Raw genomic sequence first — 27,606 nt, forward strand, 5'->3', positions numbered from 1 at the left:
TGCTACCCTTCTCGTATTTGGCATCCTGTTTCCTACCTTATCTATCCCTATCTTAGCTATCCCGTTTCAGTGTGGCGCTCTGTACCTCGGGGATGAATATAAATTTCTTCTTACTGATTCTGATTATGCACAAGCAATATGCAATGTAGAAGCTTTTTTTCTGAATATTTTGTCCCATATATTTATATTACTGAATGTGATCCAAAAAAGCATTGAATAAGGTCAGCTGGACTTGTAGAATTTCTTGAAGACGTTTCGCCACTCATTCGAGTAGCTTCTTCAGTTCTGATAAACTAGTGGGAAATTGAGGTTTAAATAGGAATAAACTCTGTGGGTAACACCCACCCGAAACTTGCTTGATGCTAATCAACTTGTTAATTAGTGACCCCAGTTTCTGGTTTCCCACTAGTTTATCAGAACTGAAGAAGCTACTCAGATGAGTGGCGAAACGTCTTCAAGAAATTCTACAAGTCCAGCTGACTTTATTCAACGCTTCTTTTGGATTACCATGACCTGGATGACTGAGAACCTTCACCGACACATTACTGAATGTGGACTAAATCCTCTGAGTGTAGATAAACATGATTCAACCATACCCAGAATTGTAGCTTATGCATTTTTTGTTGCATTGAAGCATTAAAGTTTTATAAGAGTGCTTGCTTTCAGTTGCATTTATATTTGTGTATCTAAAGTTGAAAACTCGGTAGGCGATTCAAAATTAACCAACTTTCTCATATGTTATCTTAATAAGTTTTCAAGCTTAATAACATATTTTACCACAGAAGCAAAACACAGAATTCTCAGTTTTGTACTTTATTGTTTCAGATAAAATTGATATGACCATGCTAACCATGCACCATGTCTCAGTGATTGTGTAACTTAAAGGCTCACATTGGCTGTGATAAAATTTCTCTACATGAATAGGTGAAAGTTTTTAAGTGGTTGTTTGCATCATTTTATCCACACATGTTTGGTTTCAGCATAAGTCGATCCTCTTTGCAAAAAGCCCTCTGAAATTATGAAGCAATTCTTAACTTCCAAATACTGCTTTGAATAAGATCAAGATCATTAAAATGCCTCTCATTTGTTCCTGTGTCTTGTTTGGGGTACACATGTCGGCATAATTATCTGCAGAATGGTGAAGATGATGCATCTCAAACTAAGGTTCAAGTATTAGAGGTGACACACGGCTATTCGACTGGCCAAATGAACAGAAAACACAGAAATACAGTAACTGCTCAGTCCCTTAAGTTACATTTTTACATTCATTTTGAAAATGAATGTCACTGAATTTTGTCAAGAAGTGCACAGCATACAGGACCATACAGGAGTATAACATTATAGAAAGAGAACATTTAACAACAGACAGTTTTTATCGCTACAGGTTTCAGGTTCGTTATTAAGAAAACATTCCTGCTTCAGTATTCTTCCTTCAATTCATTTCAGGCTTACATCAATAACCAGATATCTATTGAGTTAAATCTAGTGCTTGTCTGTGTCAGCTAGCTCTGTTGGCACTGACATAGCAAGGCACTCTTACAGAAAATATTTTAAATGACATAAAGTTGCTCAGCTATATATTCAGTGACATATTCATCAGTGTAAATCATTTTTTTGTCAGTGGAGTTCTCAAATAAAATGTGCCTTGCTTGGTTGGTTAGCAATATTGTCCAAGTAAATTATTTTACATAATATTTCCTAACATTCAAATGACAGCAGCAGACTCATGTTTCCCAGTTACATGCAGTTAGAACGTTCCAGATCGAGATCAGACATGAGAAAGAGAATCAACTCATTGGCAGGAAATGAAAAAAACTAAAGAGTGTCACAAAAAGACAGGGACAGGAAGAGAAGGTGATTGCAGTAAAACTGTCTGGATTAGCAGCTCGCCTGATCAGTTGAATACATTTCACCCAAATCAATCATCAGAACATGCATGAAGAAGATTACATACTGTAGTGAAATAATGAAATAAAATGAAATAATCGTGCCTTTCCCAGTAGCACAATGAACTGAATTTAAAGGTTTCAGAGGGCATGTGGAAAGGTACGAGGTACACTGTAAATGAAGCCAAGATGCTTTGAAGAGACTTTAACACAGAGAGGAATCTGTGTAGGATGAAAACAGAGCCTGGTAATGTAAGTTGATGATGCACCCTCGTAATAAGAACTCAGTCAAAATTAACACATCATTTCAGTTGCTATGTGATTAGGCTAAAGAGTTAGTTAATACTGCAGGTCATAATTTACATTTTTAAGTCCTTGTTCTATGGCTTTATTCCCTTAACTGTGACACAAGGGTATTTAAATTGGCATCCTGCAAGTGTGTGTGTATGTGGGTGTGTGTGTCAGCACACAGATTGAGAGAGAGAAGACGAGCAAGGGAGGAGGAGAAATAAACTAATGAGCTACTGGATGCTAAGTTTGTCTGAGGATTGAGTTGACAACCCAGTGAGCTTTGAGTCTGACATGGGACTAACAACTCCCTCAATGAGGTTCTTGTTGCAGTCGCCTATGTTGCTTTCAGTGGACAGTTTGCCGTAGGTGACACTTCCTGTCAGGTCCATCAGGTCTTCAAGAGCCCGGGTGTTACTCATACTCATGCTGCAGAGCTGGATTTCATTGACGGGTGAGAACTCTGGGATTGAGATAAGTTCTTCCTTTGAAGCGGGACTGTAATAGAACAGGAATTGCGTTAAAAGTGTCTAATGCAGCTGTAAAAAACAGCACTGCTTTTTTAAGCTCATATTTTTCATTTTTTTATCTTACGCTTTAATAATGAAGGGTTCATTGATGACTCACCTGACCTCCATTGACTGCACTTCATCACAAGACCCCGTGCACTCTGCATCTAGAGGCTCCAACTTGATGACTGGTGGGGACAACTGCCGCACTGCCAGAGGTGCCAAAGCGGGCCTACTAACCCCCGCCTCAGCCCTTACTTGAGTCTCAGCTGTTGACACCTCCAGACTTTGCTGTTTGCTTACTTCAGCAGTAAGATGACTGCTTGTCTTCGCTGCTCTATTCATCATGCTGCCCTCTCCTTGGTTAACTTTGGCATCTGCTGCCAGCTTTGTTGACACTTTGCTCTCTTGGTCTTTAACATTTGCTCTGTGCTGTTTATTTACATTCATTTCCACCGCCCTGCCCTGCTGCTTGAGAGCACAGGCATTGGCGTCTTTGTTGAATTGGCTGCTGCGCTCTTCACTGATTTGTTTTGTGTCAGGCCTCTTGTCAGGAACACTGTGCGTTGGTGTCGTTAGGTGTGTGTTGTTTTTAACTTGTGCACTCTTCTGAATGTCCACCTGTGCTGCTGCGACTTCTTTTTTCACAGGGGCACATGCCTTTGTTTTGACGTGGACTGTGAGCTGCTCTTTCACCTGAAACTCAGCCTTTTCGATTGCTTGCTCGTTCACCTGAGAATTATTCTTTACTTCCCCTGTGGAAGGTAAAAAACAAAAAAACAAAAAAACATCACTTTATTTGGACTGTCCAGTTAAGTTACTTTAATTTGAGGTTGAATTTTTTCCAAATTTAAGACTCAACTTAATACCAGATGTCACATTTATCAAAAGAGTTAGAAATAGATGCAAAATATTCCCACGGTAAATGTTGAGAGCAAAGCCTGGACAGCTCAAATAAAGTGTTAGCTCACACTGCAGAGTTCTCTAGTTCCCTAGAGAGAGTGCACAGAATAAATCATCCAAGGGCATTTTCCAGAGCAGCTAATTTTACAACTCAACTTGCATGCTACTGCAAAGGTGCCTCATCAGCACCAAGAGGAAAGTCCTTGGCTGCCATTCCATACTCCATCAAATGTTGTACAAACCCCATAAACAATTTTAAATGCAAACACTATAACATTTTGCCCATTGCTGTGCAGTCCTATAGCCACAAATAGCCAAAGCCAAAGCATCAGAACCATTACATAACAGAACTATAACAAGAATCCTGGAACAATACTGGTGTCTGTTCCCCATCCAGATTCCATAGCCGGCTTATAGTAAAAATTAGCTGCACATGCTCAAAATTAGCTAATGCATTAATTAAATGATGAACTACGCATGCCCTGTTTGCATTGTTACAGCTGCAAGGCATAGAGCGGGAGGGGAAATTAAGCACAGATAGCAAGCAAACTTAAAAGTATCTGCAAGATGACTGAACAACATACTAACCTGGAGGGGAGACAGACTTCGTCTCCACCTGCTCCTCCGTCTGAGTCAATGCAGAACAGAGACAACCGAGACAGTGTTTTGTGGTAATCAGGACACAAATCCAAAGAATCACCAACAATAAAATTTAATAAAGATAATAACACCCAGAAAGCCATAGTTTTAATAAATTAAATAATGATAAAAAATGAAAAAAATCTTCACATATTCAGCAGGTGCTTAAAGGCAGCCGGTCTACTGTACGAGAACACAGAGTGTCTCTTACAGTACCTTCAAGTCAGCTTCACTCTTCCTTGTTCTCTTCATGATCTCCTCAATTCTCTGCGAAAACATGTATGCATTCGGTCACTTCGTGGACATTACAAATATTTCAAGTACAAAATGCAATCAGTACACTGATGGTGCTTGGTTTAAAATAAATAACCTTTTTTCTTAGTTGCCGCTCCTCCTCTTCTTGTTGGGTCTGCAGTTCCCTGCCTTGCCGCTGACGCTCTGCATCCTCCTGAGCCTGGACTTTGGCGTTTTCTTTCTATTTAGACCAAGAGGACATCTATTTATACCATAACAAGCACTTATTTGCCCCCAAAAATGTATGAGTATACATAAGACAATCATCAAAAATCTAAATCCAGTGCAGCGTTAAGACAATAGTGACTTTCTAGGACATTAAAATGACCCCTCACTTCTCTGACCATCTGGGTCTGTAGCTCCTTCTCCTGCTGTTCCTTCTTTCGCTTGTCTTCTTCTTGTTTCAAAATTTGAAGATCTTCCTCCTTTTTCCTATTTTCCTTCACTTGCTGAGCTTTCTTTTCCTTCTGCTGTTGCTCCACTTCAAGTTGCTTCTTTAGCCGCTCCTCCTTCAGTCTGATTAGCAGGTCAATGGACTCAGTAAATACAATTTTTAAAGGTAGCCTCTTCTTATTTAATGTTGTCTTTAATCTTGTATATGGCGAACTCACCTTTCCTCCTGCTCTCGAATTTTCTCCTCTAGCTCCTTTTGAGCCCGAGCCTGACGCCTACGCTCTGCCAGCAACCTGGTAGCCTCTTCCGCACTTGTTGTGCCAGCTGCCACCTTCCCGGTGGACATGCACAGTGCTGCGTCTGTAACGCAGAAAAGAAGGTGTAAGAATTGGCCTGAAAACTGGATGTAAAGTAATGGAAGTAATGAAACATCGATCACCTTTTTTCTTTTCTTCTTCCTGAATGTTGCTCTGTGTCTTCTTCTCTAAGGAATCCACCGTGGGAAACATATGGTTCTTTCTCTCAGGGGACTGATTTTTTTCAAGCGCGTCCCCTTTAATAAAATGTTCACCTTTGGAGGTTTTGGCTTTAGCAATGTCAACGCTGACCACATTCTGCTCAGCTTGTAAAGATGAATTCACACCATTGATGTTGTTCTTTTTCACTGGCGTCTCAGTTTTTGACGGTTCACAGTTTTTTTCAACCTTCTTATCTTCTGCTTTCCTGTCGTCACTTGACCTGTTGGGCTGATGCCTTGTGGGAGAGTAATGGTACCTATGTGCGTTGCTAGGAGACCTGGCACGCATCTTAGATGCCAGCCTGCACACAGGTGGAGGTATCTTGCTTAAGATTAAGAATGATGTTTGATGAGCAATTGAAAAATGTATGCTGTGTAAAGAATGGACGCAGTGGGCAGCTACATTTAGCCCACCTTTTTAATTCAACAACAAATAATCTTACTTGGAGGAATTAGGGGAAGTCAAGTGGAGCTTGGTGACACTTGCAGGGGACTCCGATCTTCTCACAGGGGAGCCACAACCTGGGAATGCAGTTCTTCTCTCTCTGCGCAGGCGCTCTTTCTGCAAGCAGTGTTATTGTCATCTAAAACATCGTATACACATTGTATCCTGTATAGACTGACTCTTACGGATGCTGTGTATGTTCTGAAAAAACACACAGGCAATCTAATGAACTTGGGTGTATTTACTTTAGCTTTTATGGCTTTGAGGGACATACAACTCACAGTTTATGTTATTTGCAGAGCTGTTCCGGCAATACCCTCAAACATGTAAACCTGTTTTTGTAGAAACACAAGCAGTTAGATCTAACCTTGGGGGTGTTGGGAGTTGACTGCGAGCCTCCCTGGAGTCCAGCTCTGCTGTGATCTGCAGGGTTCAGCGAGTTGCAGAAAGGTGACCTGTGAGGGCTGCAGGGAGCTGCCGATGACAGACATAATGCTTATTAAATCAGATAATAGAGAATAACAGCCGGTAGAGGGATATTAATGTAGTATTAGGGTGTGGAGTGAAGATCGCCTGGACAGCAGAGGCTTAGGCTTATTTGTGGAGCCAAAGTTAGTTGGCAGAGACAACAGACTACAACAATACAACAATAATTATTTACAAAACAACAATTATATAAAATAATATGAGAGTCTGCAAGTTCAGGTGGAAAGGTATTTGGGACATAGGAGGACCAGTAAATAATAGATTTTCTATCTGTTGAAAGAAAGAGTTAATGATAGTCTTTAAAACGGTCTTTAACAAAAAAAATATTTGTGTTGTTGTTGTGCTGTGTTTTGCTGTAAAACAATATCTTTAGTTCTGCTTGCTACTATGCAGTATGGTGCAATAGTTGCTGCAAACAGTCTAAGTTTCAACATTGCTCTTGTCCCCACATCTAAAGCAATGACAGAGAATGAAAACAAATATACACATTGTGCACACTCACAACCACAAAAGCAAAGACCCTAAACACAGACTGCATTGTACAATATCAGAAACAGCCATCCTTTGTGACTTCTCATCCATTTGTCACACGTCATAAAGAGCAATCTCTAAGGTGGAGTCATCTCAGCAACATATCTCTAACTCTAACATAACAAGTATCAGTGTCTCTTTTAGGGCACGTATTTATATTCTGGGCCATTTGCAAATAATCTCCAAAACCATCTGCTTTATGGACCAGAGTTAACACCACTTAGCTGCTTCCATTTCATTTCAAACCCCTGATCTGAGTCATCAGAATGAACATTATTCAAAATACCTCCAGTGTATTAGATCACTGGGCCAACATTTGCCTATTAGATATGTTGCTAACTAATCTGGAGGATTACTTTTGAGGAAAGTCTGGGAAGGTTCCGGTCATTATTGAGGAAGGGTGATTAATTAACGGAGGAATGTGTGTTTCCAAGAAACAATACTTTAATGATACTGACGCTGGTGCTTTCTATTCTGCAGAGTTGCCTCCATAGAATTTCTTTTTTGTAAAGGTCCCTCCAAATGGCTTTCATCTTGGTTTTGTGTGAAACAAGTCGAAACATTAAGAACAGTATTTTAGAATCAATATTTCTATTTTCTGTACTGATAACATCTGCCTGTTAATTTGCTGCAGTTATTTTTCTTCCACTATGCCGTCTTAAAATAATCAGCTAAAAGCCATTACAGTAGAGTACAAAGAAAGCAAACTTAAAGAAGCCAGCAGTAGTGATGTGTGAATCAATACTGAAATATCGATACCAGATTTTTATGCTTTAAAATAAATAAAATAATAATATAATAAATTACTTTGATGTCTTGTATGATTTTAAATACAGTACTATCTTTAGATTCACCAGACGCATTAGGTGTATTTGCATTAAGTATCGGTACTGGATCTGTGTTGCCGATACCAGCCTGAATTTTACTCAGTATCAGACCAGAAAGGAAATCGGTGGTATCGAACATCACTAGCCAGCAGTACACACAATTCAATGACAGAGCAACTTAACAGGCGTATGGTGCAGAGTGAAAAAAATCAAAAAAATCAAACACATTTGCCATAGGCATTCAGCTGATGTTTCAGGCCAGACACAAACACGGTGACACAGTGTTGCATGAACAGGAGGGAAGATGCACTTGGGAGGGCAAGGGGGCTTAACTTTACCAGATTCGCTGACAGCAGGAAGGGGGGAGGCAATGCCATGGGAAAAGGCGGAGGCAGCAGAGAAAGGGAGTGGGGCATTCTCACTGTCACCTAAAGGCGGCGGGCGGAGCAGAGCAGAGCAGACAAATCATTATGAACAGTTCCTTTGGGAAGGTCCTCATCCAGCTGTAGAGACCCGGTGAGAGTTAGCATACCGGCAGGGATGTTGTGATGTGGTGTATATTGGGTTTAAAGCTGCTATGTGTATGAGCGTATGAGTATGAGCTTTTGATGACAGTTATTCTCATTTCAGATGGTGTCCAAAAAGACTTCTTGTATTGTTCTGACATTGTCATAAAAACCGAGGTTTAAAAGACATTGTTTAGAACAACACAGACACCCATGCAGATATGCAATTCCATCCTGTCTCTGTAGGGAAAAAGGCATAGGCGCACTTCAGCCAAGCTGTCGGTAATGATCAAGGCAAAAGATACATCTGTCTCTCTCCTTGTGCAATTTCATCTCTCTTCTACCTGATCTCCATGCTTCGCGTATATAGAACAATCTTTATTTATACCTGCAGGCTCTGTTCTTACCTGCTCCTGTAGGACACCCCCTGCCCCAGCGTTTTGTCCTCTGCTCCAGCTGAAGGCTTCGCTCCATGGAGCGTTTCATCAAGGCCTCGAGACGCTCCTGAATGCAACACCACAGTAGAGCTGACTTTTATTTGAACCCTGTCACTTCATCTCCGACTTTGCTTCTTTCTACTTTTTGACAGTAATGTGTTTTGAGGCTCTAGTAGACTCAGAGGCTGAGTGGACTAACACATAAGACATTTGTTTGATTCATGAGGTATTTACAGATCAGGTAAACTCATCAAGGGCTGAACCTGGAACCATCATTTGTCATTACAATCTTGCAAACAAAACGACATAAAATGTTTTATCGGCTGACCCTCTCCTCCTCGAGCTGCTGCCTCCTTTTCTCCTCCACTGCAGCTCTGCGGAGCTCCTCTTTCTGCCTTTGCTCCTCCAGCCGCCTCCAGCGCTCCTCCACTGTGCGCTCATACTGGAGCCGAGCTCTGTGCTCTTTCTCTCTGATCAGCTGCTCCCTGGCAGCTGAAAAAGACAGAGGTTCCACATAAAAAATATGTACCACAGTAATGAGATCTTAGTAGACTCATTTGTCGTTAAGAGAGAGACTTGAAATAACAATACCAAAAAGCTCAGTTTTTATGTGTAGTTTTTAAGGAAAATGTGTCATATTTTTTTCTATTCAGTAATGCATGCTGTTTATTGTCTTGTAACATTATAGCGTCACATTGAATTCAGTCAATCCCCACCAAAGATTAAACTATGAAGACATAATTCCTTGTCATCATGGAGCAACTGTGAGAGACCCAGTTTTGTGGACCATTCCACATCACTGTCTCCAGAGTGACACAGCCCATCCTATCAAAAGCCCAGTGAACTCAAGATGAATCTTCTACCCACAAGCAAAGACATTCCATAACCAATTAAATGGCAGAAGAAAAAAAATCATTTCAGGGAAACTGCAGAGAAAGAGAAGCATTTCAGAGGGTCTCATTTCTTTTTCATTTTCTTTTTCTTTTTTTCAATTTTTTTTTTGCACTTGTACCAAACAAAACCAGGACATGACCTACCCAGGCTTCTCTCCCTCTCCTCACGTCTCTCTTTGGCTAAACGCATCCTGTCATCTGTCTTGTGAGTGTCCGGAGCTGGAAGAGTTGAAGTGAACATGTCAGAGGGCAATCAAACAAAAGACGAAAAGGTTGTTCAGTAAAAGCAAACACTGAGACTTACATTGTTTACCTCCATGGCTGTTGCTCATGTTGGCTGCTAAGTATGAAGGTGATGAGTGACCATTCATGTATGGCTTCTTCTCTGAGTTTGATGGAGCTGGACTCATTGTAACCGGAGGAGAGAAAGCACAGTCAGCTTTGTCTAAAAGGGTATGACATCAGTTCCCGGTGGTTAACTGCAGAACTGCTTTCTTACCAGCAGAGGGGAACATTTATTCCGCTTTGTGTGTGGTGCTACGCTGCGTTAAATGCATTGGATTGCAAGATGCCACATGCCAAGGGCAAACTGCAAGACTAAGCAGGGGAGGAGAAGGTGGATCACCCCACACATGCAGAATGTCGCTTTTGGTTATTGTTACTAAGCCTTTGACACTGCTCCAACTTGCTCCTGAAGCACATTATCATATATATATATATATGTCATATATCTATAAGGAATCCCTGGTAATTGGGTATTAATCTGAATCAATAAAAATAGTTCTTAAATAAGTCAATCTAACCTTTGTCTCTCAGATCATTGCACAGTCAGTTAATTTTACATCAACATGAAACCACTTGGAAGAAAAGTGTGATTAATGTAAGGAGGGTTACTCACTAGTTTTGCCAGTACGGGCCGGAGAGCTGTGACCATTTGTCGAAGATCTCTTTTCAGAGAGTGGAGTGATGGATGGTGTCGCCATCTTTTCACCTGATGCACAAAACAAGAGAATTAGCAGAGCCACAACCACAATCCTATTATCAAATAAATATTCTCAATCACCGTAAATTGTGGATGGAGAATGTGTATTTGGTGTATAAACTATAGTCAAACCGTGACTCTGTGTATATGTGGGTGTGTGTGGAAGATGTGAACAAAAACTTCACATATCAAGTCATAAATGAGTCTGTGATAAATTGACAAATGGAAGCTCAAATTAGATTAAGAACTGGAAAACTTTTATTAAAATATGTACTAATATTAAGCAGACAAATGGAAACAAACATGCAAATACATAAGAAAATATTAAATAAAGCTGATATTTAATGTTGATATAGTAGAATGATGATGTCTCCAAAGATGTAAACCTTGGCTTTGCCTCTCAAGTCGAGTGAATTACACAAGTATAATACCACAACTTCACAAAATCGATATGTGCATTGTCAGCTAAACTGTCAGCACACATTCAATGGCTTCCCTTGATCAAGTCAATTAGTACACTTTTCAGTCAGGGCTTTTATTTTGCACTGAGACCTGGCAGACAAAACTGGCTTAACCTATAAATGTGGTTTGGCTGATGTCAGATAGGTAACCTAAACTTTAATGCTCAGCTGAGTAAATGAAACACACCACTGTCCTCATCCATCATCACACTTAACTTACGTAACATGTATCACTTTCCATGAGAACATATTGTATTGATGTTTTCTGTGGCCACATGGTAGTCTAATGAACTTGGGTGTATTTACTGTAGCTTTTATGGCTTTGAGGGACATACAGCCCATAATTATTCACAGAGCTGTTCTCAAATATATAAACCTGTTTTTGTAGAAATACAAGTGGGAAAAAACAAGAGACAGAAGACTGTGTTTCAGCATTTATAGCTTCATAAAATGGTCCTAATAGAATAGAATAGAATGCCCTTTATTGTCATTATACAGGGTACAATAAAGGGCATTCTACTCTACTCTATTCTATTCTATTAGGACCATAAATGCATCTCCTAGTTATTTCCAGTACATCCCCAATGAAGCAGCAAACTAGAGCAAATATTTTCTGACTTATATCAGATTCAATGAAGCCACAAGGAGATTTCTCTTGTTTTAGGGTATAGCTGGGGAAAATGAGATGAGTCTTCATCTAGCTACAGTGGGGGAAATAAGTATTTGATCCCCTGCTGAATTTGTAAGTTTGCCCACTTCCATAGAAATGATCAGACTCTGGTTTTTATGGTTGTTTACTGGTTATGGGTATAGACAGAATATCAATCGAAAATGCATAAAAAACACACAATCTAAAAGTTATAAATTGTTATGTATTTTATTAAGGGAAATAAGTATTTGATCCCCAAGCACAACACAAGTCAGTACTTTGTAGAGAAACCTTTGTTGGCAAGCACAGCGATGAGACGTTTCTTGTAGTTGGTCACCAGGTTTGCACACAGCGCAGGAGGGATTTTGGCCCATTCATCTTTACAGACAGTCTCTAAATCCTTCAAGTTTCTTGGCTGCCTCTTGGAAACTCGGAGCTTCAGCTCCCTCCACAGGTTTTCGATCGGGTTAAGGTCTGGAGACTGACTAGGCCACTCCATGACCTTAATATGCTTCTTCTTGAGCCACTCCTTTGTTGTCCTGACAGTATGTTTTGGGTCATTGTCATGTTGGAAAACCCACCCACGAGGCATCTTCAGTGTTCTTGCTGAGGAAAGAAGGTTTTTGTCCAAGATGTTACAGTACATGGCTGCATTCATTGGCCCCATAATGCGGTGAAGTTGCCCTGTACCCTTTGCTGAAAAACAGCCCCAAAACATGATGTTTCCACCTCCATGCTTAACCGTGGGTATGGTGTTCTTTGGGTCATACTCACGTTTTTTCATCCTCCAAACACGGCGGGTCGACTTAATGCCACATAGCTCAACTTTGGTTTCGTCAGACCACAGCACTTTCTCCCAAGCCTTCTCTGAGTCATTTAGATGTTCACTGGCAAACTTAAGGCGGGCCTGTACATGTGCCTTCTTGAGCAGGGGGACCTTGCGGGCACTGCAAGAGTTCAATCCATAACGGCGCAGTGTGTTGCCAACTGTTTTCTTGGTGACGGAGGTCCCAACTGCTTCCAGATCATTAACAAACTCCTGCCGTGTTGTTTTAGGCTGCTCCCTCACCTTTCTCATCATCATCCTCACTCCATGAGGCGAGATTTTGCGGGGAGCTCCAGACCGAGGACAGTTGATGGTCCTTTTATGGGTCTTCCACTTGCGAATAATGGCACCAATAGTTGTCACCTTCTCACCAAGCCTTTTGCTGATGGTTTTGTAACCTATACCAGCCTTGTGCAGGTCTACAATCTTGTCCCTGACATCTTTTGACAGCTCTTTGGTCTTGCCCATGGTGCTGTAGAAGTTGGAATGTAAGAAACTGATTCTTAGAGCAGGTGTGCTTTATATACATGACGAGTTAAGATCAGGAGTATTGGTAATTAGTTGACTGAGCACAGCTGTGTGCCACATGCGCACCAGCCAATCTGTAGGAGCCTGAATTCTAAGTGAATTGTTGGGGATCAAATACTTATTTCCCTTAATAAAATACATAACAATTTATAACTTTTAGATTGTGTGTTTTTTATGCATTTTCGACTGATATTCTGTCTATACCCATAACCAGTAAACAACCATAAAAACCAGAGTCTGATCATTTCTATGGAAGTGGGCAAACTTACAAATTCAGCAGGGGATCAAATACTTATTTCCCCCACTGTATGTAAAGACAGTGTCCTCGTCGTGAACCCACAAAGTCACCTCACAGTTGTTTGACAGTTACATAAATGATTATGTAGCCTGATCCACGGGTCTGTCCTGTTTCATGGGCATCAGTTCAGGCTTCCTTTCTCCACCCATTTGAACCCATCTATCAGACTGGATCGCGTCATCGCCAAACAGCTATATCGTCTTAGCGTGCATTTCACTTTGAATGCTGACGGCGTGTCCTCTTAGAAATAGAAATCCCCACAATACCCCATAGTATTGTTCCATATGCGCTGGGTTCTGCTCAAGGTTTCTTTGTGTTAAAAGGGAGTTTTTTCTTGCTACGTTCACCTTCGTGCTTGCTCCGGGGGCTCCAGGCCGGGTTTTGTAAGACGTTTGGAGACAATTTGTATTGTTATTGTATAGTTGTGTGAATAAATCGGTTTGAACTGAATAAGAAAGACAAAAACAAAGAGGCGCCACTGTTCATGAGCTCGCATTCAGTGACAAAATCAGCATCAGACCCATTAGCTCTGAGGATTTAGACCTGAATACAGTAAGTATCAGCGAATAACCCAAACCGTGAAGCGGAATCATCACTGCAAATCCAGCATCGGGCACATAAAGCGGTGGAAATATCAGTTGCGTCATTCATGAGTCTGCTTTAAATCCTGGCGTGAACACAACAACGCTGATGATATCATTCTCACTAGTCTCACAAGCAATTCTCCAAGCTCACCTGTTATTGCGCCCGATGATGTGACTGTTTTCGCCATGGTTGTTAACACAAGCACAGTACACCCAAACGTATGGACGCGCTGTCACCCCAAAGTCTGCAGTGATGCAGCACAGGTATACGTACCCCTCCACAGCAATGCGCGCAAGAACCACTGCGGACAAAAACACAGACAGGCACCATTCACATGGAAAATGTGAAGGTCATTATGCTGATTGCGATGGTGCTGATGGGGGAGAGAGGCACTGCTGGAACTGAAGCAGAGACGGGGAGGCGCACGCAATTGAGTTTATAGCCGATCGACTGCACTGTGCGTCGTAGCGCAAGCGCGCACTGGCTGTTAACTCTTTGCTTTCCTCTCTGCATACCCCCAACAGGTCCAACCTTGGTTTACTTTAATATATGTAATGGGAGACGCAGATTAAGACTTGTTATTGGGCTAAAATATAACGTAGCCTAATGCTACAAACAATTCAATTCAATTTTATTTATATGGCATCAATAACAATACAAACTGTTGAAACCTCAAACCTCCAGAGCAGCCTGAGGGCGACAGGGGCCAGGGCAAAACTCCCTTTTTAACAGGGAGAAACCTTAAGCAGAACCCAGCTCATATAGAGGGACCCATCAGCAAAAGGTCAGCCAGATAGAGACAGAGAAGAGAGAAAAGAGAGAGAAAAGAGCAGAGACAACAACTCTTCCTCAACTTGATTGTATTAAAGTAGACAAGATTTGGAAACCATTACCCATATGGAGTAAACTGCAATACTGACAAGATGTCAGTATCATAAATTGACTGCCCTCTCTGACTTATATGAGATTACCTCACCCTAGAATTAATGTAAAGGAGAGCTAAGGGGAAATGGCCACATGTATCTTCTGAATCCAAGTTAACTAAGGGCAGTTAACATGGAAATAGAGCCACGGAAACTTCAACCAGCTGAGGAACCCCTGGTCCCCCTACGGCCTCTGTTGCATCTGCTGGTACTGGTTCTCACCTATCAGCTCTGTAAAAAAAAAAAAAAAAAAAAAAAAAACGTTGAACCCTAACATCATTAGATAGATTTGAAATATTGGTTTGTTCACCAAGGTTGGGGAGCGGTACAATAATGAGTGTCTGCAGGCAACAGTGAAGCATGGTGGAGGTTCCTTGCAAGTTTGGGGCTGCATTTCTGCAAATGGAGTTGGGACTTGGTCAGGATTAATGGTGTCCTCGATGCTGAGAAATACAGGCAGATACTTGTCAATCATGCAATACCATCAGGGAGGTGTACAGTGGGGGAAATAAGTATTTGATCCCCTGCTGAATTTGTAAGTTTGCCCACTTCCATAGAAATGATCAGACTCTGGTTTTTATGGTTGTTTACTGGTTATGGGTATAGACAGAATATCAGTCGAAAATGCATAAAAAACACACAATCTAAAAGTTATAAATTGTTATGTATTTTATTAAGGGAAATAAGTATTTGATCCCCAACAATTCACTTAGAATTCAGGCTCCTACAGATTGGCTGGTGCGCATGTGGCACACAGCTGTGCTCAGTCAACTAATTACCAATACTCCTGATCTTAACTCGTCATGTATATAAAGCACACCTGCTCTAAGAATCAGTTTCTTACATTCCAACTTCTACAGCACCATGGGCAAGACCAAAGAGCTGTCAAAAGATGTCAGGGACAAGATTGTAGACCTGCACAAGGCTGGTATAGGTTACAAAACCATCAGCAAAAGGCTTGGTGAGAAGGTGACAACTATTGGTGCCATTATTCGCAAGTGGAAGACCCATAAAAGGACCATCAACTGTCCTCGGTCTGGAGCTCCCCGCAAAATCTCGCCTCATGGAGTGAGGATGATGATGAGAAAGGTGAGGGAGCAGCCTAAAACAACACGGCAGGAGTTTGTTAATGATCTGGAAGCAGTTGGGACCTCCGTCACCAAGAAAACAGTTGGCAACACACTGCGCCGTTATGGATTGAACTCTTGCAGTGCCCGCAAGGTCCCCCTGCTCAAGAAGGCACATGTACAGGCCCGCCTTAAGTTTGCCAGTGAACATCTAAATGACTCAGAGAAGGCTTGGGAGAAAGTGCTGTGGTCTGACGAAACCAAAGTTGAGCTATGTGGCATTAAGTCGACCCGCCGTGTTTGGAGGATGAAAAAAACGTGAGTATGACCCAAAGAACACCATACCCACGGTTAAGCATGGAGGTGGAAACATCATGTTTTGGGGCTGTTTTTCAGCAAAGGGTACAGGGCAACTTCACCGCATTATGGGGCCAATGAATGCAGCCATGTACTGTAACATCTTGGACAAAAACCTTCTTTCCTCAGCAAGAACACTGAAGATGCCTCGTGGGTGGGTTTTCCAACATGACAATGACCCAAAACATACTGTCAGGACAACAAAGGAGTGGCTCAAGAAGAAGCATATTAAGGTCATGGAGTGGCCTAGTCAGTCTCCAGACCTTAACCCGATCGAAAACCTGTGGAGGGAGCTGAAGCTCCGAGTTTCCAAGAGGCAGCCAAGAAACTTGAAGGATTTAGAGACTGTCTGTAAAGATGAATGGGCCAAAATCCCTCCTGCGCTGTGTGCAAACCTGGTGACCAACTACAAGAAACGTCTCATCGCTGTGCTTGCCAACAAAGGTTTCTCTACAAAGTACTGACTTGTGTTGTGCTTGGGGATCAAATACTTATTTCCCTTAATAAAATACATAACAATTTATAACTTTTAGATTGTGTGTTTTTTATGCATTTTCGATTGATATTCTGTCTATACCCATAACCAGTAAACAACCATAAAAACCAGAGTCTGATCATTTCTATGGAAGTGGGCAAACTTACAAATTCAGCAGGGGATCAAATACTTATTTCCCCCACTGTATGATTGGCCCCACATTTATTCTGTGGCATGACTGTGGCAAGAACCCAAACATATATAGCCAAGGTCATTAAGAACTAGGAAGTGGTGGCAAGGCCCCCACAGAGTCCTGATCTCATCATCATCATTTCAGATTACACAAAGAGACATCCACAAGACCATTGGACCAGCAGAGTTCCTTCAAAAACTGTGCGAAAAGTGGACCTAGAAGAATTGATGCTGTCTTGAAGGCAAAGAATGGTCACACCAAATATTGATTTGATTTGATCTGATCATTCACATGCGTTTTATTAATTGATGAAAAAATCAACTATTAACACTTCTATTTTTGAAAGCATTCTCAGTTTACAGTTTTTTTTCATACCTGCCTAAAACGTTTGCACAGTACTATATAATCAAAATGTAATCACGTTTTAATAAACAGTTATCAATAAACAAATAAATGTGTTTCGTGTGTACCCGTTGTGATCATACTTCTCCCTATGGGTCATACCACACTAATGGAAAGTGGGCGCATTAGCTACATCTCTCAAATATCTAACTACCAAAACTATCTCATGAAATGTACAGTTCGCATAAATGCAATATATGCAATATATGTAGAGAGATAGCAAGCTTTGCTAACGAGATTTGCTACTGATTACCTTTCTTTAATTTTCCTTAGCGATAAAAATTGAACTGGTCCCAGTCATCTCAGTAAGCGTTGCTTTGCAGGATCTACTGTTCTGATTTCTGATGGACGTGATCTTAATTTTTTAAGGCCTTGATGCTCTGATGCTCTGATGTTGTCAATCTCTCCGGGGTATAAATAGGACACTCCTGTAGTCCACTAGTGAGTTTTTATGTGTAAATTACCTGAAGACACACAGCGAGTGATATCGAGCATTATTTCACATTTATCAGAGCAACACATTAAATTGAATAGTCAACACACCTATATAGTCACATAAAAGTCAACCTTGCAACATCGTAGCAAGGTTCGCAGGGGAAAACCAAAGGTCACTCTGTGTGACTTTCAGCACAACATCTCCCTTCCAGAAAAGTCTGTCACGAAGGAGCAACCTTTGAAGATATCGTAGCCAGAAAATCCCTGGAAAATCACATCTAATGTCCTTGAGGTTGTTGAGCAAAACTCCAGCATGCAATTCATACTTGAAAATTCTGAGTTTCCAGTGCTCCAGACAGAGCAGACTCAACCCCTCATGCAACATCTATCTATCTATCTATCTATCTATCTATCTATCTATCTATCTATCTATCTATCTATCTATCTATCTAATATGTCCATATCACACACTTATGGGCTCATGGAAATTATTACTGAGGTACATTTCAGTAAATGTACATCACATTTTGTACCTCACAGTGAATCTCTGAATTCACATTTCACATGTGTAATATTAGTAAATAGGCTGTTATAATCACATTAAAATCAAACAACTCTCAATTATCTTTTCTGTCTGGTTTGATGAGAATGAACGACCTCAGCTTAGCTCCTCTTTCCAAGTAAAAATACATACCACCGTAATAGTAAGAGACCTAGTGGCAGCAGCGGCTATGGCAGCGGCCGCCTCGCTGCTGTAATTGAAGAGAGAGAAGAAGAGAGAGCGGAACCGGAAGGACAGAGGCTGTCAGAAGGACGGATCTGTGCTGTGCTCTGCAGGGACTGTGCTGGGGTAGTTGAGGCGAGATGCTGACCAATATCTCTAACGTGCTGAGAGCTTGCGCTCACAGAAATGTAAGTACACACATTTTATTTTATAGGCGATCTTAGCTTAGCTCTGCGTCATGACCTCTGTCCCTCACCTCAGATGTTTACCCAAAACAAAACTCTAAGCTCCGTTCTGACCTTGCGAGGCCGAAGGGTAGCTTGTTTGGCTAACGCACCTGAAGTTTGCGTTCTAACCCGAGTTCTGTGCTATAACTTCAATGTTTTGGTCAGCTTAGACTCCGAGTTTTACTAGTTTAACAGTAGCTGTCATTATAGTTAGGTGCTGTGTCTTCGCCGTAAACTTTATGCTGTTTAATGAAACCCGACAGCTGCTATCATCATTATTATAAAACTAGGTAGTACAGTCATGTTTACACCACTTAAATGAATTCAGACGATTTCCCTACTAAACAGGATGAGATAGTTTCGCCAAGAAAGACATTTTCAAGCATCAGCATCTGTAATATTAGACTAAGCCTATTTAATCATTAGTTTATTCCTTGAACAGCACAGAGAGATGCCATCAAATGCCTTTCAGACTCATATTGCTGAATTGTTCCCACTATTCTGATATGTTTTACGTCATGAACTTGAACATTTATGAATATTTAACTGATATCCCACATTTAGTAATGTATGGTAATCTTGGTTTATTTTGTCAAATAAAAAAAAAACAACAAAAAAAAACATTTATTGAAAAATTGTTTTGTAATGATTAAAATAAGTATTGCCTTGATGTTGGTACTGACATCCAATTCTGAATGACTGGGAGTAACTTTGATAAAATTCAAACTTTTGCAGATTGAAAACTTTCTTACATACGTGTCCTTCTTTCCTACATCAGGGAGCTGCAGCAGTCGTATCAGGGCGCTGGTATTCTGACTTTACGACCCAGGCTACCTTTGAAATAAAGGTGAAATTCACTAAGTTGTACGTCTGATAAAATGGTTAATGTATTTGTTCAGTTTTATTTACTGTGGGCATTTCTTTCACGTCTAGAAATGTGACGTCTTCAAGCTGGATGAGGCCCCGGCCACTCAGGTGGTTATGACTCGGGATGAGGGCCTGCAGTACTACCGCATCATGCAGACCATGAGGCGTATGGAGCTGAAGGCAGACCAGCTGTATAAGCAGAAGATTATCAGAGGATTCTGTCACTTGTATGATGGCCAGGTCAACTATTTTAATATTTTTTCCATTTTGTGCAATGAAAATATTGTGTTTTATTGTGATATATTGTGTTTTATATCAATGTCATAGTAATAATTTGCTGCTCAGCAAAGTCTGCTTTGAAATTCAAAATTGATTACCTTAAAACCAATAATCACAGATGAGCAATATTTAAAAAGATGATGTGTTCAAAATACCTTAAACATGGAGAAATAAATATCAAACCTGTATCTTTTACTGTAACATAAAGATCATATTTGCATATGTAAGCCCACAAACATGTCAGGCTATTTGTTTTCTATTAACAGGAAGCCTGTGCTGTTGGTATTGAAGCCTCAATTAATCTGACAGACCACCTAATAACTGCATATCGCGCCCACGGATACACTTACACCAGGGGTGGGACTGTGAAGGAAATCATGGCAGAGCTCACTGGTGAGTCTCCAAACCTAAGAGCTAAGGCTTTCTTTTTTATGCTGGGGTTAGTCGTGCCAGTGGGTGTTTTCACTGCACCACACATAAAGGTCAAGTGGTTTCTTCTACCTCTGCAACAGTCATTCATTGGGTAATTGAAGGGATTCACCAAGCAGCAACAGCAAGAAATGTCCAGTTTACAACAGTGGTGTAACACAGCTCTGACACACAAATGCAAACATAGAATAAACAGTAAAATAAGTTTGAGCTCTGACTGTAGATAGGTGTGGGATTAAACTCTCAACACAGACATGCAGGAATTGAGAGCTTAAGAAAAAAGTCTTTATGGAGAGATAGTTACTCCTAGACTCCAGAACAGATGAAGCTCTGAGAACAAGGTGAGAGATTGTCATGATTTAGTTAAAGAGGATGAGCCTGGACTAAAGGTGAAACCAAAAACACCTAGTTTTGCAACCATAATTCATTTTGAGATGAGATGTGATTCTTGCTTATTATTTATCTGCACACTCTTGTTTTTGATGTGCAGGCAGAAGAGGAGGCATTGCAAAGGGCAAAGGAGGCTCTATGCACATGTACTGCAAGAACTTCTATGGAGGAAATGGAATTGTTGGAGCTCAGGTATGATGCCCAAACATACTATCAAGGTGTCTGAGGCCAAAGTGGTGAACTAGTCCTTTATTCTGTGTTCATGGTGTCTGAACTTGTGCCTTAGACATTACATCTATTTTTTAGAAAGAAGTTATAATGGAATTAAAGAGTGTTCACTCAAATCGAATGAATCTAATATTGGCTTAGGCATAGAAAAAAGATTGATTTACAAAACTCCAGCCGGGTAGTTCTGCATGACACTGTTGTCATGTACAGAAATAATGACTGATGTCTGTATCAACCTGTCTTTCCTCAGGTTCCCCTGGGTGCTGGCGTGGCGCTGGCCTGCAAATATCAGGGCAACAACGAGCTGTGTGTCTGTCTCTATGGTGACGGTGCAGCCAACCAGGTAAGACAGAGAAATCCATGGCATCTTAATTTTAAAGTAAAACTCGTTCTGCTGGATAGAGAATGGACTCTTCAAAAAGCAAAAATAAGAATAAAATTTGCCCTTATTTTTTGCAACATTCAAAAAATTCTTGGTGTGTTTCACAGGGTCAGATATTTGAAACCTACAATATGGCAGCTCTTTGGAAGTTGCCTCTAATCTTTATCTGTGAGAACAACCGGTATGGCATGGGTACTTCAGTGGAGCGAGCTGCAGCCAGCACAGACTACTTCAAGAGAGGAGAATTCATTCCTGGTCTCAGGGTATGGTGCTCATTTGTGTCAATAAACCTGTTTCCCTGCAAGTCCTCATGATCAGTTTAATATAAATTAGTGTAGTTCTTCTAAAATAAACAAAAGCATTTAATTCAAAGTTGTTTTTTGTGTCCAGGTGGATGGGATGGATGTTCTGTGTGTTCGGGAAGCAACCAGATTTGCAGCTGATCACTGCCGGTCTGGGAAGGTGAGTTAAAACACTGGTTTATAATAAGCAGAAAGTCTATTACCATGTTCTTATTTAAGTAACCTTTGTAATCCATTTCATCAGGGACCCATTCTCATGGAACTTCAGACCTACCGCTATCATGGCCACAGTATGAGTGATCCTGGTGTGAGGTAAATGATAATGGTTACTGTTCTTTATAAATTTGAATTTATTACAGTTTAAGTCTTTGCTCTAACTAATAATTGCTCACTCTCCCGCTGCCCCCTGCTTCTGCTGCTGTTCCACAGTAGTCTTTGTGTACTCTCCTTCTCTCTGTAGTGACCTCTCAACAGTAATATAATGCTGGTAATCAGGATTTTCACATAGTGATGAGAAAATGTAGAGAAAATGATTATATTAGCGCGTCCCTACAACACCCTTGCACCCATCTTCTCTTTTAGCTACCGCACACGTGAGGAAATCCAGGAGGTCCGCAGTAAGAGTGACCCCATCTCCATGCTGAAGGACCGCATGCTCAGCAACAACATGGCCAGCGTGGAGGAGCTTAAGGTAGTTTTTGTGCCATTTCTGTGCCATCCTTGTTATATCTTTTATTTACTATTCTAAACCAAGTAAATACTTCATGGCATCCTCAAGATTTTTTTGTCACACAACATATCTTGGACGCAACTGTGAGTGAGGAATTAAACAAGTTTGAAGCAGTAGCTGAAAAATGTTTTGTCGTAGGTCCTCTTTTAAAGTAACAAATGTTGTTTTAGTTGTCATACAGAGGGACATTTCTTTATTTAAACACCAGAAGGTGCTAGTCTGACTGGTTTTTGTATTTGTCTCCTTCAACCATACAACCCCAGCACTGCAACTATCTGTAGATGGCTGAAATTGCAATATGTATTCCTTGGCAGCAAAAAAATACCCACATTTGCTTTCACTGTTGGATGTATTAAACTTGATATACACTTGCCAGTTCATTAGGTACATAAGTTCATGCATTCTGATGTAACCGTACTAAATCCCCCTTTCTGACTGTTCAACTTGTTACATATTCTGCATGAACGCATTCTTAGGGTCTTCATTTCACTCTTAGAGTGGCAAGAACAAAGTTAGTACTGGCCAGGTAGTTTGTACCTCATTTCACAGCACACGTCATATAAGCATTATGGGAGATGCTCAAGATAGACGATGAGAGGCACTTTGATTATTATTTTGGGATGACAGCCAGTCGTTCATTCAGCATGCCTCCACACTCAGTATGTGGTTCTCTACCCAGGAGAGAGTAGCAGTTATACTGCCAGTATTAGCATCTGGGAGCTCACAGATTGACCGCTAGCATTTTCGCTTTTTGTTCAGTTCATGTGAAACCACCAAAGTAATTCAATTCAAGTGTGTGATTATTTAAAACTGGGCAGAAATAAACAAATAAACAGGTGTTATTTACAACACAACATAACTTACACAACCACAAACCACAGCCTCCAGAATTAAAGCACAGTTGATTCAACAGCTCTCTCTCTTATTTTAAACATGCTCAATACCATGATCCTCACGGAGCTAAGATTTAGTGCCGGATTGTTATATTAGAATGCATTAGTTTCTACTAATGTACATAATGAACTGGCAAGTGACTGTGTGTTTAATTTGGCAGCACCTGCACATCACATTTGCTCGGTTGTGGAGTTGTACAGTATTTATATGAAATGACTGTAATTTTGATCTGTGCTCCGAAGGAGATTGACGTGGAGGTGAGGAAGGAAATTGAAGATGCTGCTCAGTTTGCCACCACAGACCCTGAACCCCCGCTGGAAGAATTGTGCAACCACATCTTTCACAACAGTCCCCCCTTGGAGGTGCGCGGCACACACCCGTGGGCCAAGCTGAAGTCTGTTAGCTGAAGTTTTTGTCATTCCTTTGTTCAATCACCTCATCCCCTCTACAATATCAAAACCTTCCTACCCCTCAGCTATACGCACACATGATATTATGTATCATAAACTAGTGCCTCATTCCCAGAGCTTTAAGCATCAGCAAGTCATTTACATTTTAACTGTAGAGGCCACATTCACAAACACGATCTGAAAGTTAAACTCACCAAAACAGTAAACATTTGCCTCCTTCTAGTCCTCTTCAGTATGGGGTCTACTTACAGACACAGTTAAAGAAAGATGTCTGGATTAATCAAAATAGTATTTTACTTTAAGGGTCCAGGTTGTAGGATTTACAAGGATGTATAAGAGTGGAAAACTAGTATCCACATGTCTGTACTCAGGGGTAATATAGGCTGCTGCAGTTGTTCAACCTCATCAGACAGTAGGTGTTACTAATTTGAAGGCAGTCTCCTCTGACTTGCTACAGTGCAGTGTTACAGTGTTAATAATTGCAGTTAACACAAAGCCGTAAAGACAGAAATGTAAATCAGAGGGAAAAAGGTAGAACGTAATTCATCAAATTTCTTGTCAACCTGGTGAAGTTATGACCCGTATTTATTTATACACATTTTTTTAAACTATAAGCCAAATTTACACTAAATATAAAAAATGTTAGATAGATACTTTACTCATTGAGATGAATCTGTCTATCTATCTATCTATCTATCTATCTATCTATCTATCTATCTATCTATCTATCTATCTATCTATCTATCTATCTATCTATCTATCTATGATGATTAAAATTGTCCTCTCTGATAGTAATTCAACCCAGAAATGCTAAATGAATACTTGTGAACCTCTTTAAATTTCTGAAGCTATTTATTCATCTAACATTAAGCACTTAGTATGTTATAACCTCAATGTTTTTTGTAAATTTGGCCCATATAGTCAATTTGATATTTGCTTGTTTGATGTTTATCTCTGGTTGTTTTTGAGGTGCGATAAAGTGAAGCCCATCTGCCCCCATTCATCTCAGAAACGCTCTGTCTGACCTATAAAATGCCTTTGCACTCTTTGTACAAGAAGTGTACATGATAAAGACTTCATTTTATGTTAACCAGTTTTTGTCTTTTTCTAATTTAACCCCATTACAAAGACACCACAGAAGGCAGCAGGGAAAAAGGCAGTTTTCTGTGGATATACTGTAAGAAAGGGAATGATTTGAAACATTTAGGTCTATCTTGCCAAACGAAACATGTGCCTGAATGGTCTGGTGTTGTTTGGAAGATCAGCGTGTCATTTGTGTCAAGCTGTCTCCAAGCAGAGTGGGGGTGCTTATATTCTTTTTACAGATACTCAGGTTCCTGCTTGAGTTTCATGATCAGCTCACTTACACTGACTCGGAGAGATTATTGACTATTATTGACTAAAATTGAGAGTAAGAGTTGGAAGTATTGCGTCACGATAAACTTTAATTTTCTAAAACTTAAAGGGTTAATTTCTATTGGTTTAGCTTCCAGTGTGCAGTAGCTTTATGTGTCACAGGTTTATTGCGAAATTTTAACACATCTGCAATGGCACATTTAAAACTCATGTAGAGGATTCAACATTACAAACGTTTGTTTTGTCTTTTACTGCTTGAACACATTATTGAGCTGGAAAGAATATCTGCAGTCTCCCCTTATTTATTTTAACATGCACAGGTAGCAGAAAGCTAACATCTTAACTTTTCAGCTAAGTATAACAAAACTTCCATCATTTGTGAGGGAGACCCGGAGGCTTATCTCAGTAACGTGGGAAGTATTTACTCAAAACAGACTTAAAATGTTATCATCTCTTTGTACACCTGGGAACAGCTGTACCATATGAGCATTTGTGGTAGCAAACTGTTACATTTGGGGTGGCAGGTGATGGAAACATCCATGGAAACATTGGTTTTATGTGTCGGCCATTGAAATAAAAAAGAACGTTAAGTACTGTATTTGTGTACTCGTCTTTGTCTGAACAGATGATAGGGTTAATTTCAATGTATATGACTTTTTGTCAGTATTGCTTAGTGAAAACAATAGACCATTTTCATTCATTTTTATGGTAACATCCTCAAAGATTATTGCCAAACGAAACACGTGCCTGACCGATCTGGTGTTGTTTGGAAGATCAGTGTGTCAATTTGTGTCAAGCTGTCGTTTAGCAAATAATGTGGCACCCAGTAGTTCTTGTGGTTCTTTTGTTATTTTGTATCATCACCCTTTTAATGAGCCCTTTATTTCGTCAATCATATAATTAAACATTTTTTTAATTATTCTTTAGACAGATTTATCCTGTGGGAAATTCGGTGTCCAGTGGTTTCATCACATAGAAACAGATATAAAGAGATACGTTATATAATAATTACATTATATGATGTTCTTTAAAAAATAAACAGTATTGACAACAATGACCACAGTCCAGTTGGTTCCTCACACAGTGTGAGGTGGCTTAGAGTTAGAACAACCTCCTCAACCTGTCTGTGGAGCAGGACAGAGACAGCAGCCTGTCATTGAACAAGCTTCGGTGCCTGATTATGGTGTTGTGTAGAGGGTGGTGGACATTGTTCATGATGAACCGAAGTTTGTTCAAGGTCCTTGCCTCTGCCACTGATGTCAGGGACTCTTAACTCTCTCCCCACGACCCGCAACAGTATTAATTCCACACCAAAATTCACTCAGTGAGTTTTTTGATTGTGTATGTTATACTATTGGATTATGATAACAGACGCAAGCATCATTTAACTATTGTAGTTGTAAATTTATTCCACACCACTGCATAAGAGAGGCAAGCATGTGTTTCACTACCATGCTGGAAGACCTGGAAGACCACAGTATGTGTGGCTGCAATGCTGTGTGTCAGACAGGATGGTCAGTATCACTAGGGTTCCAGGTGACAGCCCTCTCCCCCTTTCTCTTCACCATCTCTAAACCATGGACCTCAACTACCAGACGTCCCGAGTCCTGCCATTTTCAGAAGGTTTGTGATGACTCTGCAGCAGTGGGACGTATCAGTGATGGTGAGGAGGCTGAGTACAGAACTGTGGTGGTGCCAGGACAACTTCCTGCAGCTGGATGTGACAAAGACAACGGAGCTGGTTGTAGACATGAGGAGGAAAAAAGCTCCAGCGACCCCTATTACCATCCAGAAGACCCATGTGGACATGGTTGAAGATTATAGGTGTCTGGGAGTGCACATAGACAATGAACTGGACTGGCCGAAGAACCGAGGGCCTCTCCAGGAAGGTTCCAAAGTCATCTTTACTTTCTGAGGAGACTGAAGTCCTTTAACACCTGCCGGGCAGGCGCTCTTGTATGCCGCTGCATGCTAGGGCAGCATGCTGAGAATGGCCGATGCTATTAAACTCAACACTGATGGACTGATCCACAAGGCCAGTGACACTGTAGGGATGGAGCTGGACTCTTTGAACACAATGTCAGAGAGGAGGATGCAGACAGGGATGAAGATCATTCTGATGCTGAGGCTGCAAGCACCTGGGATATTCCATATAGTAGCTTAAAGGATACTTAAAAAACTAAATCGAAGGCTTTTAACTCCCATGGGTGCACTGCTTTGCACCTATCTAAGAGTTTAAGGTTTTATAAGTGTAATTGTAAATTGAGCCCATATGATTGGTTATCCCTGTTCTTCAGTTGCTCCCAAACATTCACATGATGGTGCAGATCACTGTGAAGAACATTGCAAGCAAATGGAAGTTAACGTCTCCCAGAAAGTTGCAAGAAGAATAGTATTGATGGCAGAATTTCGAAAACGTCCAGATAATGTAGCATGGAAGAAAGGACGGGAAGAAGAAGTGCTCTATGGCATCCAATGCAGATGCTGATATTCCGCTATCACTTTTATTTATTTTATGCTGTTACGTATTCAGTACTTGAATTACTTACTTGGTGAAATGGAAGAATCTGGAAAGAAGTTGAACGCCATGATGAGCTAATTAACTCCAGAAGAGGGCAGTAATGCACCAATAAGGACGCCAACCGCTAGACAA

General features: G+C 40.7%; 2 protein-coding genes and 1 long non-coding RNA gene across 10 annotated transcripts; 1 reads left to right on the forward strand and 2 right to left on the reverse strand.

Moving 5' to 3' along the window:
• Window positions 1–797: 797 nt before the first annotated feature.
• map7d2a (MAP7 domain containing 2a) lies at window positions 798–14,348 on the reverse strand. Of its 8 annotated transcripts, none has more exons than XM_047606530.1 (17): window positions 14,034–14,348; window positions 10,453–10,545; window positions 9,859–9,969; window positions 9,699–9,773; window positions 8,990–9,153; window positions 8,632–8,728; window positions 8,057–8,146; window positions 6,242–6,348; window positions 5,873–5,991; window positions 5,352–5,755; window positions 5,131–5,272; window positions 4,864–5,035; window positions 4,596–4,700; window positions 4,442–4,492; window positions 4,175–4,214; window positions 2,802–3,438; window positions 798–2,672 (listed from the first exon to the last, which is right to left on the reverse strand). In XM_047606530.1, exons 1-17 carry the CDS (start codon window positions 14,068–14,070, stop codon window positions 2,408–2,410), a joined length of 2,709 nt encoding a protein of 902 aa, XP_047462486.1. In that variant the 5' UTR covers window positions 14,071–14,348; the 3' UTR covers window positions 798–2,407. The 8 variants fall into 8 exon arrangements, with proteins under 8 accessions (XP_047462486.1, XP_047462489.1, XP_047462487.1 ...); XM_047606533.1 differs by having other exon boundaries at window positions 4,855–5,035; window positions 9,868–9,954; window positions 14,034–14,347; XM_047606531.1 differs by having other exon boundaries at window positions 4,855–5,035; window positions 9,859–9,954; window positions 14,034–14,347.
• A 4,139-nt stretch (window positions 14,349–18,487) lies between these two features.
• Window positions 18,488–24,687, forward strand: pdha1a (pyruvate dehydrogenase E1 subunit alpha 1a). The gene is made up of 11 exons (XM_047606539.1): window positions 18,488–18,647; window positions 19,465–19,533; window positions 19,620–19,793; window positions 20,099–20,225; window positions 20,752–20,843; window positions 21,130–21,222; window positions 21,369–21,524; window positions 21,652–21,723; window positions 21,808–21,875; window positions 22,146–22,254; window positions 23,430–24,687. The coding sequence occupies exons 1-11, from the start codon at window positions 18,600–18,602 to the stop codon at window positions 23,592–23,594; spliced, it is 1,173 nt and encodes a 390-aa protein (XP_047462495.1). The 5' UTR covers window positions 18,488–18,599; the 3' UTR covers window positions 23,595–24,687.
• Window positions 24,480–27,602, reverse strand: LOC125020905. Its single transcript, XR_007114289.1, has 2 exons — window positions 27,503–27,602; window positions 24,480–27,284 (listed from the first exon to the last, which is right to left on the reverse strand). It is a non-coding gene; the product is annotated as an uncharacterized LOC125020905 (long non-coding RNA).
• Between the last annotated feature and the right edge of the window lie 4 nt (window positions 27,603–27,606).

This window comes from Mugil cephalus, chromosome 15, assembly GCF_022458985.1.
Source record: "Mugil cephalus isolate CIBA_MC_2020 chromosome 15, CIBA_Mcephalus_1.1, whole genome shotgun sequence".
NCBI lineage: Eukaryota > Metazoa > Chordata > Actinopteri > Mugiliformes > Mugilidae > Mugil > Mugil cephalus.

Bases quoted from the DNA above. Each gene is read 5' to 3' on its own strand.
- map7d2a (XM_047606528.1), bottom strand. From the start codon at position 14,070: ATGGCGAAAACAGTCACATCATCGGGCGCAATAACAG. The intron at 6,349-8,056 runs GTAAAGTTAAGC...TGTCATCGGCAG, and splicing joins TCCTGCTGTCAGCGAATCTG to CTCCCTGCAGCCCTCACAGG. The intron at 4,493-4,595 runs GTTATTTATTTT...ATGTTTTCGCAG, and splicing joins AGCGGCAACTAAGAAAAAAG to AGAATTGAGGAGATCATGAA.
- pdha1a (XM_047606539.1), top strand. From the start codon at position 18,600: ATGCTGACCAATATCTCTAACGTGCTGAGAGCTTGCGCTCACAGAAAT. The intron at 20,844-21,129 runs GTATGATGCCCA...GTCTTTCCTCAG, and splicing joins ATGGAATTGTTGGAGCTCAG to GTTCCCCTGGGTGCTGGCGT. The intron at 21,525-21,651 runs GTATGGTGCTCA...TTTTGTGTCCAG, and splicing joins AATTCATTCCTGGTCTCAGG to GTGGATGGGATGGATGTTCT.